Below are 18,507 nucleotides of genomic sequence, written 5' to 3' on the forward strand. Positions count from 1 at the left end.
TGTTGGATTTAGCTGATATTTGGTAAGAACAGGTATAGTGAGAGAAAGATGGATGCAGACATTTCTTCAACATAACTATGCAAGGGTAGGGCCCTTTCACCAAAAAAAAAAAAAAAAAAAAAAATGTTGTTAAGGAGGCATTAAATGAGTCAAAGGTATAGTCATTAGACTATCCCTGGAACATAACTTGACTCATCCACAATACTGACATTCCTTTTTGAAGAATTAGAATAGAAATGCTTTTCTGACAGGAGAGCCAGAATGGTATGAAGTTAATAACTTTTAGCAAGCATGTAAACACACAAACACACACACACACACACACAGAATCAACCACTAAAATACCTCTTTGGGGGCTGGGATTGTGGCTCAGTAGTAGAGCGCTTGCCTAGCATGTGTGAGGTACTGGGTTCTATCCTCAGCATCACATAAAAATAAATAAAATAAAGGCATAAAAAAAATTTTAAAAATACCTCCCCACTCCAGCGAGTTTTAATTTGTAATCTGTGAATGTCCATTTATAGGAAACTAGTTAAATAACTATAGTACATCCATCCATTGGAAAATAGGCAATTCTACATGGAATAATCTCTAACATGTATTAATAGCTAAAATATATGAGTAACTGAAAAAAAAAAAAGTGAAGAATTTTTCTGTAAAAGATTCCACAAGAAAATGGTGACAATGGTTTCCTAGGAAGGAAATAAACAAGTTGCTGGAGTGGGAGTAGAAATAAAACTTCACAATATATTTCTCCCTGTCCTATATGCAATCTGTACCATGCAAATCACCTATTAAATAATCTAATCAATATAGGAACATTAGGAAGGTTCAATAAAGCTCTCTGCTGTCACTCTTTCTTCAAAGTTTTATCAGTCCACAATAGAAGGAATTTAAATTGTGACAATACATTTCTCTTAATTTTTTTTTTTTTGAGAACAAAATAACAAGATCAATTAGAGTAATAGAAAGAAAGCAGAGCTCCCAAAAGAAGAGGGGTCCCTTAAATCGAGGGATACCCCATTTCTCTTAAATTCTTAAACAAATGGGTAATATGACAGTTCTGGCAGTCATCTAGTCATATAATACATAATTATTTTATACCACCTCACTGTACTTAAACTTCAAATGAGAAAGCCACTTGTTGCTGAGGAAACAATTGTTGAAGTGTTGGGGAGAATATTTTACTCAGTAGTTTTTAAAATACTATCCCAGAACACAAAGCTCCTTTCTGGGATTGGGGTGTTCTTTGACTAGATTTATGACCCCTAGGGTCCCCACAAAGCAGTTTTTCACTCTTCCTAATGATAATGGATGCCAGGCTAGGAGTGACCTTTTGCTGAGTCCATTATCCATCCAGCTGGAGAAACCCAAGCCTGGTTTCCTAAGCAGGGAAAAGGTTTTCAGCATTTCTGTGGAAAAGGGAGCTGAAGCCATTCCAGGGATTCAGTGTGACCACGCTGTGATGAAGGGCCAGAAGCAGCAGGAGGGCAGCCTCTATCTGGACCTTCTTGCTAAGGACCTTTCTTGGGCCTCTTTAGAACTACCTGCTCCTTTCTCCCAGCATGGATGAAACTAGGCTTCAGTTAATCCTCAGGCCAGCAGGTTGAGGGGAATGGCCATGGTTGCCTGTTTCCCAGTCCTGATAAAGGATTCAGAGTGCTAAGGCATAAAGAACAAGGGAGCAGGAGTCTAGAGATCAGGGTTCAAGGGCTAATGCCAAGGATGGAGGTATGGCTCAGTAATAGAGTGCTTCCCTAGCATCCTTAAAGACCTGTTCCATTCCAGACCACACAAATATACACTCACTCTCTCACACACACACCAAACAACAACAACCTCTACCAAGTGCTAATGCAAACTTGCAAGAGATCTCTACTAAGGCACCTCTCTTCTCTTGGCTCTCTTTTTTCCTATCGAATGGGAGGTGGGATTAGATTATCACCCCCAATTACTTACCAGGTCTTTGGGATCTAGAGAAATCAATTGACTTTTAGATCTTGCTCTCTGAGGTTGGTGTCAGCTAGATCTCTGGCAGAGAGGAACATAGGGAAAGGTGATTTTGGTGAGAGGTACAAGGCTTTAAAAGACTTTCCTGTTTTATTGCTTTGTGTGTGTGTATGTTTTCCTGGGAATCAAATCCAGGGCCTTACACATGCTAGGCAAGTGCTCCATCGCTAAGCTATACCTCTAGTCTTTTATTGTCCATCTTAATCCTATACTACTAGGACAATTCTAAGAATCTAGGGGAGTTCTGCAGGACTTCCATACTATGGAGACCTTAGTTCTCTCTTCCCTCTTTTTGAAAAGGCAAGGATCCTTTCATTCTTAAAAATTAGGTACAGGCGCTGGGGTTGTGGCTCAGGGGTAGAACCATCGCCTAGCATGTGTAAGGCCCTGGGTGAGGCACTGGGTTCGATTCTCAGCACCACATATAAATAAATAAAATAAAGGTCTATCGACAACTAAATATATATAAACTAGGATTGGGGTTGTGGTTCAGCGGTTGAGCGCTCGCCCAGCACGGGCGAGGCCCTGGATTCGATCCTCTGCACCATATAAAAATAAATAAATTAAAGATATTGTATCCAACTACAACTAAAAAATAAAATTTAAAAAATTAATAAACATATACATATAAACTAGCCACAGGAAAATACAGTAGTATGTGTATACATAACTCCAGGATCTCAGGGTCCACCTGACACCCAGCTCTAGATCTCAAAAGTGTGAAGTGGATATTTGCTGTTGAGGTGGTGGTGGTGGTGGGGAAAGCCAGAGGAAAAGTAGAGCACACTCTCAGGACCTGATTCTTTTCTCCAGCTCACATTCACATTCCTCCGCCCCAGTCCCGCTCCCGCCGCCTCTGTTGCCAGCGGGGGCCCTAGTCTCCGGCTCCAACTATTCCAACCATCCTGGGCAGGGTGGGGCTCTTGGCTCTTGGGTTCCCCTCCGCCATCCCCCCTCCCCACATCGGTCTCCCCTTCTGCCCCGTCCCTCCCTTTCTGGGGTGGGGCCAGCCAATGGGCGACTCCAGGGCTTGGCCAGCAAGCGGGCAGTGCGCGGATCCCCCGCCCCACAGTTCTGGCGGTGGTCCCGGTGCGCACGGACGTGGCTCGGGTTTCCCCTGCTCTCCACTCTCGTTCTCTTTCCCCTCTCGGGCTCTTCCTTCTCTCCCGCTCTCCCGCTCCAGCTTGACCCGGCCGGCACCTCACGGCTCCGGGTAGCCATGGAGGACATCACGCTCCAGATCGTCGAGCGGCCGTTTTCCAGTTTCCCCGACGCCTCCGAGGCCGCAGAGCCCTCATCCGTAGGGGCGCCGGCAACTGAGGAGCGGTCGGGAGCCGGCTCTGAAGAGCTGATCAAGTCAGACCAGGTGAACGGCGTACTGGTGCTAAGCCTTCTGGACAAAATCATCGGTGCGGTCGACCAGATCCAGCTGACCCAAGCCCAGCTGGAGGAGCGGCAGGCGGAGATGGAAGGCGCCGTGCAGAGCATCCAGGGTGAGCTGAGCAAGTTGGGTAAGGCACATGCCACCACGAGTAACACTGTGAGCAAGTTGCTGGAGAAGGTGCGCAAGGTCAGCGTCAACGTGAAGACGGTGCGCGGCAGCCTGGAGCGCCAGGCCGGCCAGATTAAGAAGCTGGAGGTCAACGAGGCCGAACTGCTGCGGCGCCGCAACTTTAAAGTCATGATCTACCAGGTGAGCCCGCGAGGCGGACCGCGCCCAGAACTTCCCCACCCAGCCCATGTCTCCGGTCTTAGGTTTGGGGTAGGGAGACCGGTACGCGGCGCGGCTCAGCAGCCAGCCTGATCCCGGAGCTCTGGAGATCCACCCTTCTTCCGGCGATCCCGGCTGGTGGGGGGAGGGGTGCAAACTCTTAGGGCGCTCTGAGGGGCGCGCTCTGCACCCAGTGCCTCCCTTCCAGGCCCCTCCCTCTGGGCTCCAATTTGCAGCGGAAATGTTTGAGGGCCAGACTCCGGAACGCCGTCCCTGGCAGAGTGCTCCCAACTGACTCTGTCAAACGTCATCCTACTTGGGGAAAGTTGCGGGGAACGTCAGGGGTCCCTGGCGGCCGTTGGGGCCCGCTGTAAGTGGACACTGGTGGCGGGGCCCGGGTCTAGGGCCTCCGGCCCTGCGGGCCCGATATAGCGGGTGATTCAGGGCTCAGGCACGCACCGGCAGGGGCTGCGCCAGGCGAGGGATGCAGCGGCCAGCCCCCCTCACAGTTCCCCGCGCCCCCGCATCAGCTTCCGCTGCCCACTCCACCCTGATCCACTCACTACGATCTGCTCCTGGCTCCAGAGACTTTTCAGGGCCCTGGGGACACCCTAGCCTGAGGCATGCGGGCGCCCTTGGCCTCCTGAAAACAAGTGGGGCGGGGGTTGAGTGGGCGTTTGGAGTGCTAGAGGGGCTGATGGTGGCGGCGGGTGGACTGACCCTCCACCCGCCTCGGCAGAGTCCTCGGGTCTGGGCGCAATGAATCACCCCGCACGCCTGCGGGAGGTGCCCTCTTGTTCCTTCCTTTACATTTCTCTCCATTCCTCCTTCCTGGGTATAAATGTAGTTTTTGCATCATAATCCCAAATAAAACTGGGAATCTCAGTGTTGCCGCTCCTTTCCACGCCTTCTCCCCAACCCCATTAGAGGAGAGTCTGAGCTAAGGACTTGCAGATCTTGGGCTGGCAGGAATGTGCCCAGGCCGAAGTCCCACAGCCTGGTGGATGCTCCTACCCCAAGCAGTCAGGATCATGGAGGCTGTAGGGGTTAGTTTATGCTCTCTCTTCCCCCATCCTCTTCCTGACCAAGAGAAATGAAAAGGAAGGCTAGAGGGGAGGTGAAGGCCTTGCCTTTGTCTCTCTAGGAACAATTAGATATGCAGACTGGGAGTAGATTTGAGGAGAACAGAGAAACTGAGATGGTATGCCAGCATCTCTCTGAGGACGTGGTGGTGGGACAGAAGCAAACATGGCATTGGTCCCCTTCCACTGGCTCTCTTAAGGGCATTTTCTTGGCTTTTTTTCCCCCCTTTTGTACTAGAGATTGAACTCAGGGGCACCCTATTACTGAACCCCATCCTCAGCCCTATTTTGTATTTTATTTAGAGACAGGGTCTTGCTGAGTTGCTTAGTACCTCGCTTTTGCTGAGGCTGGCTTTGAGCTTTGAACTCGGGATCCTCCTGTCTCAGCCTCCCAAGCCACTGGGATTACAGGCGTGTGGGCTTTTTTTTGGCTTTTGAAAAGTGTTGCTCCCCCAATTACAGGATTGTCTGGTAGAAAAGTGTTTTTCTAGAACTGTTGCCACTTAATCTAACTGCTTGGGGGCAGTCGGGTGGGGAGGGGGTTGTGAGGGTTCTTTTTTGTTGTTGTTGTTGTTTTGAGACCTGACTAGCCCTGGGTGGCATCTAGGAAAGGGGAACAAGCGGTCTGGGGCAGAAAACCAGCTAAATTGCTGAGTCTGGCTTTGAACTTGTGATCCCCTTGCCTCAGCCTCCAAGGTTGCTGGGATTACAGGCATGTGCCACCACACCCAGCCAGCTTTATCTTTTCTCCAGAGCCTAGTATGGTAGAGAGTTGCCATGAAGAGCTTGGATGGATGACATTCTGACTCCAAATGTCCCAGACTGTGGAACCTGGGAAAGTTCTATGCTAAAGATGGAGAGTCTGAGAGAAAAAGACAGGTATGGAGGTATAGAAGGAGGAAGACTTCTGTACAGAAGCCAGGGGCCTCCCTTGAAATGCTCTTCCTGGCATTTAGCATGATCCGTGATAGTGTGTGTGTGTGTGGGGGGGGGGGTTTCCTGTCACAGTGTAGCTTTGACTGCATCTGTATTAAGCCAGGACCAGTGGAGGCAGAGAGTTGAGGCAGAACTTGGGTTGTTGGCTTAGGTTGAGCCCCAAACCCACATGGATAACTAAGAACAAAATGTTCCCAACCCTGGGAGAAGCTCTGAGGTGTGGAAAAAATTCCAGGAACAGGGGTGGGTCTCCGGATGTAAAATTTCTCTGAGCTATGGCAAGGCTGCCCCAGGTGGGGGTGAAGGGGTGGGGCCTGCACTGCTGGAGGAAAGCCAAGGCCTCTACTCCCAGGTCTGTGGAGGTCTGTGGCCTGAGAAGAGAATGTAGTAAAAATAGTTGTGTGTCTTGGCAGACCTAATAGGGAAGGCTGGGGGCAGCAGTGTTTATGGGAAAGTCAGGCTGAGGAGATATGATTGCTTGGGTGGCCAGGCAAGGAGAGAGAAAGATTTAGAAAAGCAGCTCCTCTGATGGTGTGGGTTTTTTGGAGTGGGTGTAAGGAGGAGAGACTATGTTTCCCATGGCAGATGTGGGAAGTGATGATGTGGCAGTGGGGGCTGGGCAGAGGAGTGCACCAAAGGATAGGAAGCGCCCAGTTGTGAGATCAGGACATCTGGCCACCCACACCCCATTTTCAGGGAGGAAAGGAGGGAATCTCTTGTGCATCCACAACCAAACTCAACAGTTTGACATCCCATCCTATCTGGTGACATTTAGCTAGGCCACAGCTAATGAATGAGAGAAGGGAATTCTACTCATAACAGAAGTTAGTGGACTGAGGGCTGCTTGGAGGATCAGGCCAGGGTATGCATATCGAGGCCGTTGCTCTAGAACACCATGCATCCTGGGTGAAGCTGTGATTGTTACAGAGCAATGATTTGGATTTTCTTTTTTCCTTGAAGTACTGGAGATTGAACCCAGGGGTGCTTTACCAGCAAGCCATATCACCATCTCCAGCCCTTTTTATTTTGAGATATGTTCTCCCTAAATTGCTGAGACTGGCCTCCAGTTTGCAATCCTCCTGCCTCAGCTTCCCATGTTTCAGGGATTACAGGTTTGTACCATTGCTCCCAGAATCATGTTTTGTTTTCAGACAAATTCTCACTAAATTGTCCCGGCATTTACATAAGGATCAAACTTTGCTCCTTTTGCCTTTTGCCTCCCTAGTCCCTGGGATTACAAACTTGCACCACTGCACCCAGCTGAATAATTTTTCGAGTTACTTTAGAATTCAGAAAGGAGATAGAATGAAGATAAATGTTTTCTGGAATTTTTTTTTTTTTTTTTTTTTTTGGTACCAGAGATTGAACCCAGGAGTGCCCCAGTCCTTTATTTATTTATTTATTTAAAATATTTATTTACTTATTTATTTTAGTTTTCAGCAGACACAACATCTTTGTTTGTATGTGGTGCTGAGGATCGAACCCGGGCCGCACGCATGCCAGGCAAGCGTGCTACCGCTTGAGCCACATCCCCAGCCCCCTTTATTTTTTATTTAGAGACAGGGTCTCACTAGATTGTTTACAGCCTTGATAAATTCCTGAGGCTGGCTTGGAATTTGTAATCCTCCTGTCTCAGCCTCCCGAGCTTCTGGGATTACAGGGAAGCGCCACCACTCCTGCCACCATGCCCGGCTTCAAACCTGCTCTGAATTCTTTGGGATAGGGCTGGGAAGCATTTAAGGAATTATTTGGCTCATGGGCACTAAACGGGAGGCCAGCAGCACAAGACTGTAATCAGAGCAGATGGGGAGGCTGAGACAGGAGAACCGCAAGTTCAAAGCCAGCCTTAGCAATTTGAGGAGTCCCTAAGCAACTTAGCAAGACCCTGCATCAAAATAAAAAATGAAAAGGGCTAGGGATGTAGCTTAATAGTAAAGTGCCCTGGGTTCAATTCCCAGTACTGCCCCCAAAACAAAACAAAACAAAACAAAAAACGGAAAGACACACTTTTGCTAAAATAAAAAAAGGAAAAGTAGTGAGGACAGCAGACTGGAATGAGGGCTTCCTAGCCTCTGACCCCCAAATCCTAACCTGATCTTTAACTCCTTCCTTCCTGGGTTCAAGGTAAATCGAGGCTACCTTGCTCTAGAAGAACCCCAAACCTTTGTCCAGAAATGCTCCTAGCTTGGGGCTCTGGTCCCTTTCACCCTCTAAGCCTAGCAACCCTGGGGGAGTGTGGCTGCCACCCCTGTCCTCCAAACGGCTGAGTTTGGGTGGTAGTTGTTGCTTTGGTCGCTGAGCCCAAATCAGGAAGGGTATTTTGGGGGTATGAAAAAAATCTCAGCGGCCTGCTCTTCCCTTCATTCAAGTAAAATCTGACTATTATAAAGGTCAAAGTAAAAAAGGTGAGGTGGTGGCATATATTGGACAAAGAATAGCAAGAGGGGAGGGGATTTATTGCTAAGCAACAGCCTTGCAGATGAGCCGCGGTATGTGCTGTTTTTTGGAACCATACCATTGTGAATATTTCATCATTCTGTCATTATGGACCTTTTGTCATCTCCTTCATTGTGGAGCTTGGGAAGCTGGAGCCCCAAAAGGGGAAGTCACTTGCCTATTGTCTCTCGAGTGATTAGAGAGTTGAAACTGGGACCAGAACTCAAGTATATTCTTCCTCCTGCTACATTCACTGCTCCCACCCGCTTCTCCTGTTCTTGGGCTCTGCACCAGAAACCAGGGTGGAGGGTGGCCCTGGCCTAGGGTTGGTTCTGCATCCTTTATTCTCTGAGAGCGAGAGTTCTGCTGTCCCCACACCAGAATTGCTGTGTGGATGTGTGGATGAGCACAATGCTAGGCAGCCTACAACACTGGTGGCTCTTAGCTGCTCAGCTTTCATGAGTACTGAATTAGGAGCAAGGTGTCACCTGGTCCAGTGGCAGTGGAAGGGAAGGGGGGAAGGGTCTAAGGATTGAGCTCCTGCCCAAACATGGGTATCCCCTGGCATGGACTGTGTATTTGCCTAGGTGAGGGCCATTGTATCTCCCTCTCTCTTTAGCCTTCCTACCACTCCCACCTCTTCCCTTCACCCTACAGGACAGGTTGGGACCTGCTGCTTTGGGTTTTTGTGACTACAGGCCTTACTGAACACTGCTATTGTGTGGATCTGGTAGTGTCACCAACTGTCCCTCTCTTATAACTTCTGATTGCCCAAAGCAAGAGTGGCAGTTCAGCTTCACTTCCAGGAGGGAGAATTGGAAGCTGTTGCTGCCACATCCCAGGACCTAGGCCCACCTGCTTACACGGTCATAGCTTGGTTTTGATCCTGATTTCTCTGTGCATTTTGGTGTCTCATTTTCCAAACGCTGGGTAGAGGGAGAAGGGTGGCATGGGAGACAGGAGGTGGGGATGTGGCCAAAAGGAAGTCACCAGGATGTCCCTCTTCCATGCCCATCCCTCTTCTTGTTCCTGGGCGGCACCCAGTACCCACCCTGCCTCTGGGAGTAACAAGAGCTGGATTAGCTACGCCTGCCTCTGGGGACAGAGAAGTGTGGACTTTCTCTTTTACTCCTCTGAACCTCCCCATTAAAGTCTATCAACGGGCCTGTCTTAGAAAATTTCATGCCCAGTAGCTTCTTTGACCCTACCAGTTTGGCCCCCAAGTAGCCATGATTATCCCACAGCTATGGCTCCATAAAGGGAGAAGTTGGGAGCCCTAGGATGGAAGGGGGAGGAAGAAGTTTCTGTTTAAACTGTTTATTAATTCATGGGCTTGGATTTGTCACATCCCTTTCGGCCCGGGGCCCTTTTGATGAAGCATTTCAAATGTGGTTTCTTTTCACCCTGATAATTTGTGCCTCCTCCTGCCCCAACTCTGCATGCCACAGAGGCCTCCGCACCCATCCCAAGTCCCATTTAAACCCCTTTTCCTCATCTTAGCCCAAGAAGAAGCCGATTGCACCCTCTGAGCTGGCCACACCCAAGATCGTGCCTTTTGACCTTCTGCCTGAGACTGAGCCCTTTGACCTGAAGCCTGAGACAGTACCTGAGCTCCCAGACTTTGAGCAGACACCTAGGACGCTGCCCTATTACCCAGATCCTGGGCCTCAGCCCATCCCAGAGGAGCCGACAACTGGTGGGGGTATTTAGGGTCTCCTGGTCCACTGGGGCCTGTGGTCTGGGGTGTCTCTCCAGGCTGTCAGCTCACCGGTCATGGTCAGTGCCAACCCTTCCAAGTTACTGAACCCTTTGTGGTTGGGTCATAAGCACTGGGAAGACACTCTCCACTTATGCAGACTTCAGATGAATGTGGTGTATTGGGGGGGGGGGGGGCGTTGGGAGGCAAAGGGAAGGGGCTTCCCCTTGTTCTTAGTATCTGTTTAGATTTTTTTGTCTCTTTCTTTCTTTTTTTTTTTTTTTTTTTTTTTTTTAGTGCTAGGGATAAAACCCAGGGCCTCATGCCTGCTAGACAACCACTGTACCACTGAACTATACCCCCAGCCCTGGGTTTCTGCTTAATAGCAGACATTCCCAGCACCAGGCTGCCCAAAGGCTGCCTTGCATGAAACTGCATGAAACTGTGCATGGCTTCTGATCCTCTCTTCCCTTCCCCCTGCCACCGCCTCCTCAGGGACAGGCCAGTTTGGCACAAAACTTCTTTAGAGGGGGCCCTCATGAGGCCCAGGCCTGGGGTTTGTTCTGTGCCTTCTCCACCCCCACCCTGTAGCTGAGGAAAATATTTACACTTATTTTTTCCAGTTTTTTTTTTTTTTTTTTTTTGAAAACATTTTGCAAAGAGATCCCTTATGTTTGCTAGATCCTGTGTTGGGTGGGGCACCCAAAAGCTGCCAACTCGGAGAAGAGGCAGAAGAGGGACATTTTAACTGGCTCTGGCTTGGATCCTCTGCTGCCCTATATCACACAGTTTCTCAACTTATTATTTTTTTTTTTTCATGATCATCTTCCTAAGGGGTCCTTTTACATACTTTCCCCCTTAATTTCCATCTCCCCCATGACATTTTTTTTTTTTTTTTTTTAATATATGGCACTGGGGATTAAACCCAGGGCCTCACATATACAGACAAGGGCTTTAACATTGAGCTACGTCATCATCCCTTTTAAATTTTTATTAATTATTATTATTTTGTTACTAGGGATTGAACCCAGGGGTGCTTTACCACTCAGCTACATCCCCAGCCCTTTTTATTTTTATTTTTTTATTTTGAGACAGGGTCTCATTAACATGCTGAGGCTGGATTTGAACTCAAGATCCTTCTGCCTCAGCCTTCAGAGTTGCTGGAATTACAGCATACCCCACTGTGCCCAGCTCTTCCATGGATTTTTTTAATTAAAAAAAAATTTTTTTTAGTTGTTAATGAACTTTCTCTTATTTATTTATATGTGGTGCTGAGAATTGAATTGAGTGACTCATGCTAGGCAATCGCTCCACCACTGAGCTACCACCCCAGCCCCATCCTCCATGAAATTTTAATGCAATGAATATACCCTATGTCTGTTTGTGTACGGTGGGCTCTTTGCAGCACCGCAAACAATCGTGCTAAGTCTCCCCTCCTGCCAAGAATCAATTTGCACCCTCCTAGGGGCAATATTATCCCTGTCTGAGAATGCAGACAGAAGGAAGGACCCTTCTGCATTTGATGTCTATCATCTCCCTATCTTGGCAACCTAAAGGGGAGGTCTTGGGGTTTTTTTGTTTTGTTTTATTTTGTTTTTAGGATTTTTTTTTTTTAATTTAAAAATTTTTTTAAGTTTTTAGTTGTTGATAGACCTTTCTTTTATTTATTTATATGCGGTGCTGAGGATTGAACCCAGGGCTTCACACATGCCAGGCAAGCACTCTACCACTGAGCCACAACTCCAGCCCAGGTTCTGGGTTTTTAAGAGTCCCCTTCATTTTTCTTCCATTATACATTCTCTTCACAATAAACAGACGCTGGGTCTCTGAATGATCTTTCCAGTGTCTTCCCCAGCAATGACTGGGACATATTAGTTAACACTAAGTAGGGAGGCTCCTACCCAGATCCCTGTGACACTTGTCCCTTCTTCCTAACAAATGTAAGTTGCTTGTCCAAGGGCCAGGTACACAGTAGGTGCTCACGTATATTATAATTTTATAAAGATCTTCTTAAGCCATAAGATTGTAAGTTTCTATGGGGGGTTTAGTGGTGGTAGAAACGACTGGGAACCTCCTTGGGTCTTTTCTATATCCATTATGGACTCATGCCTTCTGAGCTGTGTGTGTTTGCCAGGGGTTAGGGGAAGTTGTGCATGCTTTTGTTCGGACCTGGTCATTAAAGGTACCTCTGGAAACCAAGCCTGTTGGGAGTGGTGGTTTTGTTTAATAAAAACGGGAAAACAGAACAAGCAGAGCTGGCTGGCCTTGCCACCCCTGAGGCCCCTCCATTGGCTTAGGAGCTCTGCCAGGGAAGTAGGGGTGGGACAAAGGTGCCTGGCCTGTGTGCCCAGGCTTGGGGGAGGTGCTTTTGGATTGTGTTGATGGTCGTTGTAGCAACAGACTAACTGGGTGGGCCTAAGACTACACTCCAAGGTTGTGAGTCATCAGGGAAACCTGACTTGGAAAAGGGAGAAAAGATAAACCCATTAATGGAGGGGAAAAGTTAGTGGTAGTATATGCTCCCCAGGGCCAGCCTACTGGACATTGTCCAGGGATTCAGGTCAAGTTGTTTCTTCCCATCTCCTGACCCTCCACCAACAAGGCAGCTCCTCTTAGGAAGCCCACAATGAGTGAGGTTATATCCTCTAGGTACCTTTTCCCCTCTGGGGAGATTCCCCCAAATCCGTGAATAAAGCCCCCTCATAGGAATTCTCCCCGTTATTGTAGTTTGAAGCCTTTCACTGAACAGTACTCCAGTGGGAAGATGGGATTGGCTAGGGGGAGCCTACAGCTCTCTCCTTGGCACTTGTTTCCAAGTTAAGCTGGCAAAGACTTTATCTAGAAAGCCAGAAGCCAAGAAAATCAGCCTGCTCAGGGCCTTTAGGGGTTAGGGTGGAGCAGTGGGGAGACGTGTGTGTGTGTGTGTGTGGAGGGGGCAGGAGACAATATGGATTTGTTTTCCAGCAGCTGGGACTGTTTCCTGACTATTCCCTGCTGTCATCCTTAATCCCTCCCCAGCACATCCACATTGTTTCAGCTTAGTGAAAGGAGGGGCTCTCCTCCACTGTGGTGGGATGTGGGTGGGTTTTTAGTCCTGGAGATTGTGAAGAAGAGATCAGAGCTGAAAATGTTTTGATCTTGGGGCTACAGGAACATTCTGGGTGGAAATGGGCAAGGTGGATGGAAGCAGATACTTTAGGTCTTAGTCCTAAAATGATGTGTAAGTTCTTCCTAGTGACATACATCCTAATATAAGTCTCCAGTAGCAGGTTGGGAGAGGGTGACTGCAGGAGACCCCAAAGGGTACAACTGAAATCAGAAGGAATGCAGACAGAGATTGGGACCTCCCTGCTCAGAACCAGAAGAGGACCCCTTCAGTGCCTCAGTGAATAAGAGGCAAAGTGATGGACAGAATGCCCTAGAGTTACAGGGATTGGCAGAATGCCCTACGATGCCTGGGATAGCACTAAGCCACCCATGGCAGGTGGAGACTACAAATCCCAGCATGCCCTGTGTCCAGGTCACCTTGCCTGCTGGGAGGTGTAGTAGGATAACAAAACTGGAGGTGGCTTGGTGCCCAGCAGAGCTGGTGTCCAGTTGGGAGAAGAGGTGGAGTCAGCATTCCCTCTTTGTCTCTGCTAATGCTATTGACAGGGAGGGAAGGAAGTTGGGAGGAGGTGTTCCTAGTTTCAGTATAAACCAGGAAACTCGGGGGGTGGGTGGGTAGGTAGGGGGGAATGTGGATTGGAGGGAAGAGGAAGGGGGGGGACAAATTTCTGTAACAGGTGGTGCAAGAGATTCCAAATAGCCTGCATATAATGTGTTTGTGTTCTCTACAAAAGGGGGTCAGTTCATGTTACCTCATCTTCTAAGGAGATGAGATTTTCTTACAACTTTAGGAAATTATCTTCACAAAACCTTTAGGAAAAACTACTGTCTTACCAAGCTTGGTGGCATGGTGCACACCAGTAACAACAGCTATTCAGAAGCTTGAGAAGGAAGGATTGCAAATTTGAGGCCAGCCCAATTTATAGAGACACTGTCTCAAAATAAAAAAGGGCTGGGGATGTAGCTAAGTGGTAGAGTGCCCCTGAGTTCAATCCCCCGTGCCTAAAAAAAGAACATTTCTTTTTTCTTTTTTTAAATAAGTTTATTTATTTTTATGCGGTATTGAGGATCAAACCCACAAGTGCCAGGCAAGCACTGAGCCACAACCCCCAGCCCTAACATCTCTCATTCTTTGTTTGAAGTGCCTATGGAGAGTCTGGGCTAAATAAGAGCTCCTGTTTACATTCTGGATCAGTCCTCTTTCCCTTTCTGTGTTCATTCAGTGTCCTCTCCTTTTTGGTGGTGGTGGTGGTGGTGGGTGGGTGGGTGGTTCGGGGTGATGCTTAAGTGTTGATCCAGAATCAGGATCTTGGAAAATATTCTTAGAATGGAAAAACAGGTAATGCTAGGTATTCCGCGGGGAAGAGGAAAAAGCAAAGGGCTGGCTTAGCCCCAGCATCATGGGCCATCTGGAACTACCATCCTACCTCTGATTCTTTGAGCTCAGACCTGGGGTGAACAAGAACAGTTAAAGCAATCCCTTGCCTGGATCATGGGGCAAGTCTGCAATCCCAGCTACTCAGGAAGCTGAGGTAGACAGAAAGTTCAAGGCCAGCCTGAGAAACTTAGGGAGACCCTGTGTCAAAATTAAAAAATTACAGGGCTCAGCTGTAGAGTGCTCGCCTTGCACGTGCAAGGACCTGGGTTCGATCCTCAGCACCACATACAAACAAAGATGTTGTGTCTGCCGAAAACTAAAATAAATAAATAAATATTAAAATTCTCTCTCTCTCTCTAAAAAAAATAAAATAAATAAAAAATAAAAAAAATTACAAAGGGCTGGAGATGTAGCTCAGTGGTAGAGCACCCCGAGTTCAATCCCACTAATGAAGATAACAAAAGAAAAAAAGCAAACCCTCCCTCCCATGACAAATCAGGGAAGTCAGAAGAAATATCAAGGCTAGGAAAAAAACACGTCCTTGGCTTCCAGCCAGCGCCTTCCTCTTTCCTCTACCACTTTCCAAACATGGGAGATGGATGATGACTATTGGTGGAGCTCAACAGTATGAGGGGATCAAGGGAGGAGGGACGGGAAGGGGCAAGCTCTCCTTCCCCAAGGCTGGTTCTGAAATGGTTCAATTCGAGGAAACTCACTCCCTTAACTTTTATCTTCAAGCCACCCTACTTGGGGACCGCGTGAGACTGGCTGTGAGCTCATCCTCCATCCCCTATCAACCTAAAGAGACTCCCGCAACCCCCCTTGCTTTATGGCCTCATTTGGGCAGTGTGTGACTTAGAGCACTAGAGGGCGCTCTGTCACTTCTTAAGTTAGAGCGCTCGGGCAGGGTGGAGGGCAGCAGAGATATCAAAGTGTAATTGTAATGCAGGTCGATTTCTGACCAGAAGCTCTGTTCCGTCCTTGTGCAGTCTGTATTATGACAAGTCATTCAATGTACGTGTATGGAGTACCCACGATGTGCCCAGCTCTGTGCCAGGTGCTAGGGATACAGAGGTGACTAAATCAGACCGATTTCACGGCTACATAGGTCTCTCTCTCCTCTCTCCGATTGCCACCGTCTCACCTCCAGTTAGCCCGACGTTCCCCGAGTCTTCACCCTGCCTTCTTCCTTGGCCCTACTCTCATCTCCCTTTTCCTCTCCCCTTAGGATGAAGTGAAACTGCCGGCCAAACTGAGTGTCAGCAAGTCGCTGAAAGAGTCCGAAGCGCTGCCGGAGAAGGAGGGCGATGAGCTGGGAGAAGGAGAGCGGCCCGAGGAGGACACGGCAGCAGTTGAGCTGTCCTCGGATGAGGCGGTGGAGGTAGAGGAGGTCATTGAAGAGTCGCGTGCTGAGCGCATCAAGCGCAGCGGCCTGCGTCGCGTGGATGACTTCAAGAAGGCCTTCTCCAAGGAGAAGATGGAGAAGACCAAGGTGCGCACCCGTGAGAACCTGGAGAAGACCCGTCTCAAGACCAAGGAGAACCTGGAGAAGACTCGGCACACCCTGGAGAAGCGCATGAACAAGCTGGGCACGCGCCTGGTCCCAGCCGAGCGACGCGAGAAGCTCAAGACCTCTCGCGACAAGCTGCGCAAGTCCTTCACACCTGACCACGTGGTTTACGCGCGCTCCAAGACCGCAGTGTACAAGGTGCCGCCCTTCACCTTCCATGTCAAGAAGATCCGAGAGGGCGAGGTGGAGGTGCTGAAGGCCACTGAGATGGTGGAGGTGGGCCCGGACGACGAGGAGGTCAGCGCTGAGCGAGGTGAGGCCACCGACCTGCTTCGCGGGAGCAGCCCCGATGTGCACACGCTGCTGGAGATCACCGAGGAGTCGGATGCAGTGCTGGTGGACAAGAGCGACAGCGACTGAGCGGGACGCAAGACCTGCGCCTCGCCCTGCCGCTCCCCACCCCTGACACCACCCCACTCTTTTCCCTTTTCAAACTTTCTCTTTCGCATTCTCTCTCAGCCCTGACCTGGTTGAGATTTTTCTAAGTTGAAAACACCTCCTCTCGAGGAACACCCCTCCAAGTCACAGCTATTAGACTGGAGGGGGAGGCAGCCCCCCCCCACCATGGACACCCCCAATTTGGACATAGTCTGAATGGAAATGGGAAGAAAAGTGATCTGTGCCCTGTTTGTCCAATTTAGGGGATTCTAGAGGAAATTGCTAATTCCATGGTTGGGCCCCCATTGGGGGGGGCTGCCTGCCCCTCCGTACAGCACCCACTCCCAGCTGCATCATTCCTGCTCACTAAGCTCTTCCCCTTCCTTCTTATCCTCAACCCCAGAGGCTCCAAAACCGCAATTACAAGAGGAAATCTCGAGCCCTAAAGAGGACCTTTGCCCACATGGGAGGGAGGTCTCCTACCAGAAGACCTGAGGGTGTTTGGGGGAGGACCCTCAGGAGTGAGGAAGAAAGGCAGAGTGAGCCTTGACCTTGGATGAGGGTCCAGCACAGGCTGTATCCACAAAGAGCCCCAACAAGGAAGCCAGCAGAACCTGGGGCAAGAGGGCTGTGGAGATATGGAGAGCACTTAGCCGAGGGGGAAGGGCTCGCTTACCTGTCTATGCATCCCCACGCAGGAGCACATGGCTATGGCTTTGGGAAGGAGAATGGAAAACTAGGAAAAGATGGAATGGGTGAAAAGAGAAGTGGCCTCATTAGCGTCATGAGAAAACAGTACACGAATCCCATATTGCTGGGGTTTTCAGGATAGCAGGACTATTTTCAGGAGCTGGAAGGGGGACAGTGTGAGAAACAGATGATCCAAAGAGGAGAGAGGTATGTTTTGCCTGATCCCTTAACTAGGGTCTGGGTGCTACCCTCAGAGGAAGCCTACTTCTTAAAGCAGAGAAGATTCAGGTCCCAGAAGGGGGCAGCAGCAGGCTGTGGAGAGCTGGGAGTTAGGCAGAAGTCAGGCTGAAAATAGCCAGGTGCTAATGGCCAGGCCTGGAACAGAGAGCCAGAGGTGGAAGCCTGGGAGCACAGTGTAGAGCAGCCAGCCCCAGCCCCTTCCTGAACCTTCTACAGGAGACCCCTCCCTAGAGCTGCAGAACTCTCCCAGACCTTGCTGGGTTCCTTGCCTTTAGGGGTGCCTTTCCTAAAACCTTGGGGACAAGGGAGTGCAGCTTCCAATCTGAGGCCTGATTTCTGTAGTGCATTGCCTAGGTATCAGCAGCTTCAGTTCTTCTATTCCTTTCCAGAAGCAAGGACAACTCCTCCCCATAAGTCGAAGCCCCAAGGAAGGGCAGGAGGCTTCCCTTCTTTTCCCCCAACCTCCACCACCCCCTCCTTCCCAGCTTTGCTTTTTAGAATTTCAGCTAATTGTTTTAAGGGGTGGGGGTGGGGAGCCTGGGAACACAAACCTTTTATATAATACAAAGCTTTGCTTCCCCCCCCCCCAACCCCCCACCTTTTCCTTTTCTTGGTTCCCTTCTCTCCTCTGAATGGTTGGAGACACATCAGCTGAGGGAGGATGGGGATTGTGGGACAAGGTCCCTTGGTGCTGATGAAATGAAGGGGTCTGAGTTGTGGGCAGATGCAGTTTCTCATGGGCTCTGGGGAGCCCCTCATGTTGCTGTGTCCTGGTGAGCAGCCCGACCAATAAACCTGCTTTTCTAAAATGATTTGTGCTAGGTTGTGTTCTCCAAGGCAGTTGCTTGGGATGAACTAAAGAGATCAGAAGGGAGCCAAACAGGGAAAGCTGGAGAGAGAAATGGAGGAAGGACTGTTTTTTTTTTTGTTGTTGTTGTTGTTTTTGTGTGTTGTTGTTTTTAAAGAGAGAGAGAGAATTTTTTAAATTTTTTTTTTCAATTTTTGGTGGACACAAAATCTTTATTTTTATATGGTGCTGAGGATCGAACCCAGCGCCCCCGTGCATGCCAGTACAGCTTGAGCCACATCCCCAGCCCAGAAGGACTGTTGATACAAACTTGCCTAGATTGTGTTGGGAGAAGGCACAGAATAACAATAGCCAGTATATTGAGTTTTTGTTGTTATTGTTATTGTTGTTATTATTACTATTATTATTACTACTACTACTTGGTACTGGGATTTGAACACGGGCACTTTACCACTGAGTCACAT

At 48.9% G+C, this 18,507-nt stretch overlaps 1 protein-coding gene across 2 annotated transcripts; it reads left to right on the forward strand.

Annotated features, from left to right (window-relative positions):
• Positions 1–3,055: 3,055 nt before the first annotated feature.
• Cavin1 (caveolae associated protein 1) lies at positions 3,056–18,047 on the forward strand. 2 transcript variants are annotated; one of them, XM_076869129.2, is made up of 2 exons: positions 3,056–3,703; positions 9,676–10,038. In XM_076869129.2, the coding sequence occupies exons 1-2, from the start codon at positions 3,230–3,232 to the stop codon at positions 9,883–9,885; spliced, it is 684 nt and encodes a 227-aa protein (XP_076725244.2). In that variant the 5' UTR covers positions 3,056–3,229; the 3' UTR covers positions 9,886–10,038. The 2 variants fall into 2 exon arrangements, with proteins under 2 accessions (XP_076725244.2, XP_076725243.1); XM_076869128.2 differs by lacking the exon at positions 9,676–10,038 and adding an exon at positions 15,586–18,047 and having other exon boundaries at positions 3,067–3,703.
• The last annotated feature ends 460 nt before the right edge of the window (positions 18,048–18,507 follow it).

Source organism: Callospermophilus lateralis, chromosome 11 (assembly GCF_048772815.1).
Source record: "Callospermophilus lateralis isolate mCalLat2 chromosome 11, mCalLat2.hap1, whole genome shotgun sequence".
Lineage (NCBI taxonomy): Eukaryota > Metazoa > Chordata > Mammalia > Rodentia > Sciuridae > Callospermophilus > Callospermophilus lateralis.

Excerpts from the sequence above, each read along its gene's own strand:
- Cavin1 (XM_076869128.2), top strand. The coding sequence starts at position 3,230 with ATGGAGGACATCACGCTCCAGATCGTCGAGCGGCCGTTTTCCAGTTTC. Across the intron at positions 3,704-15,585 it reads TTAAAGTCATGATCTACCAG|GATGAAGTGAAACTGCCGGC; the intron begins GTGAGCCCGCGA and ends CTCTCCCCTTAG.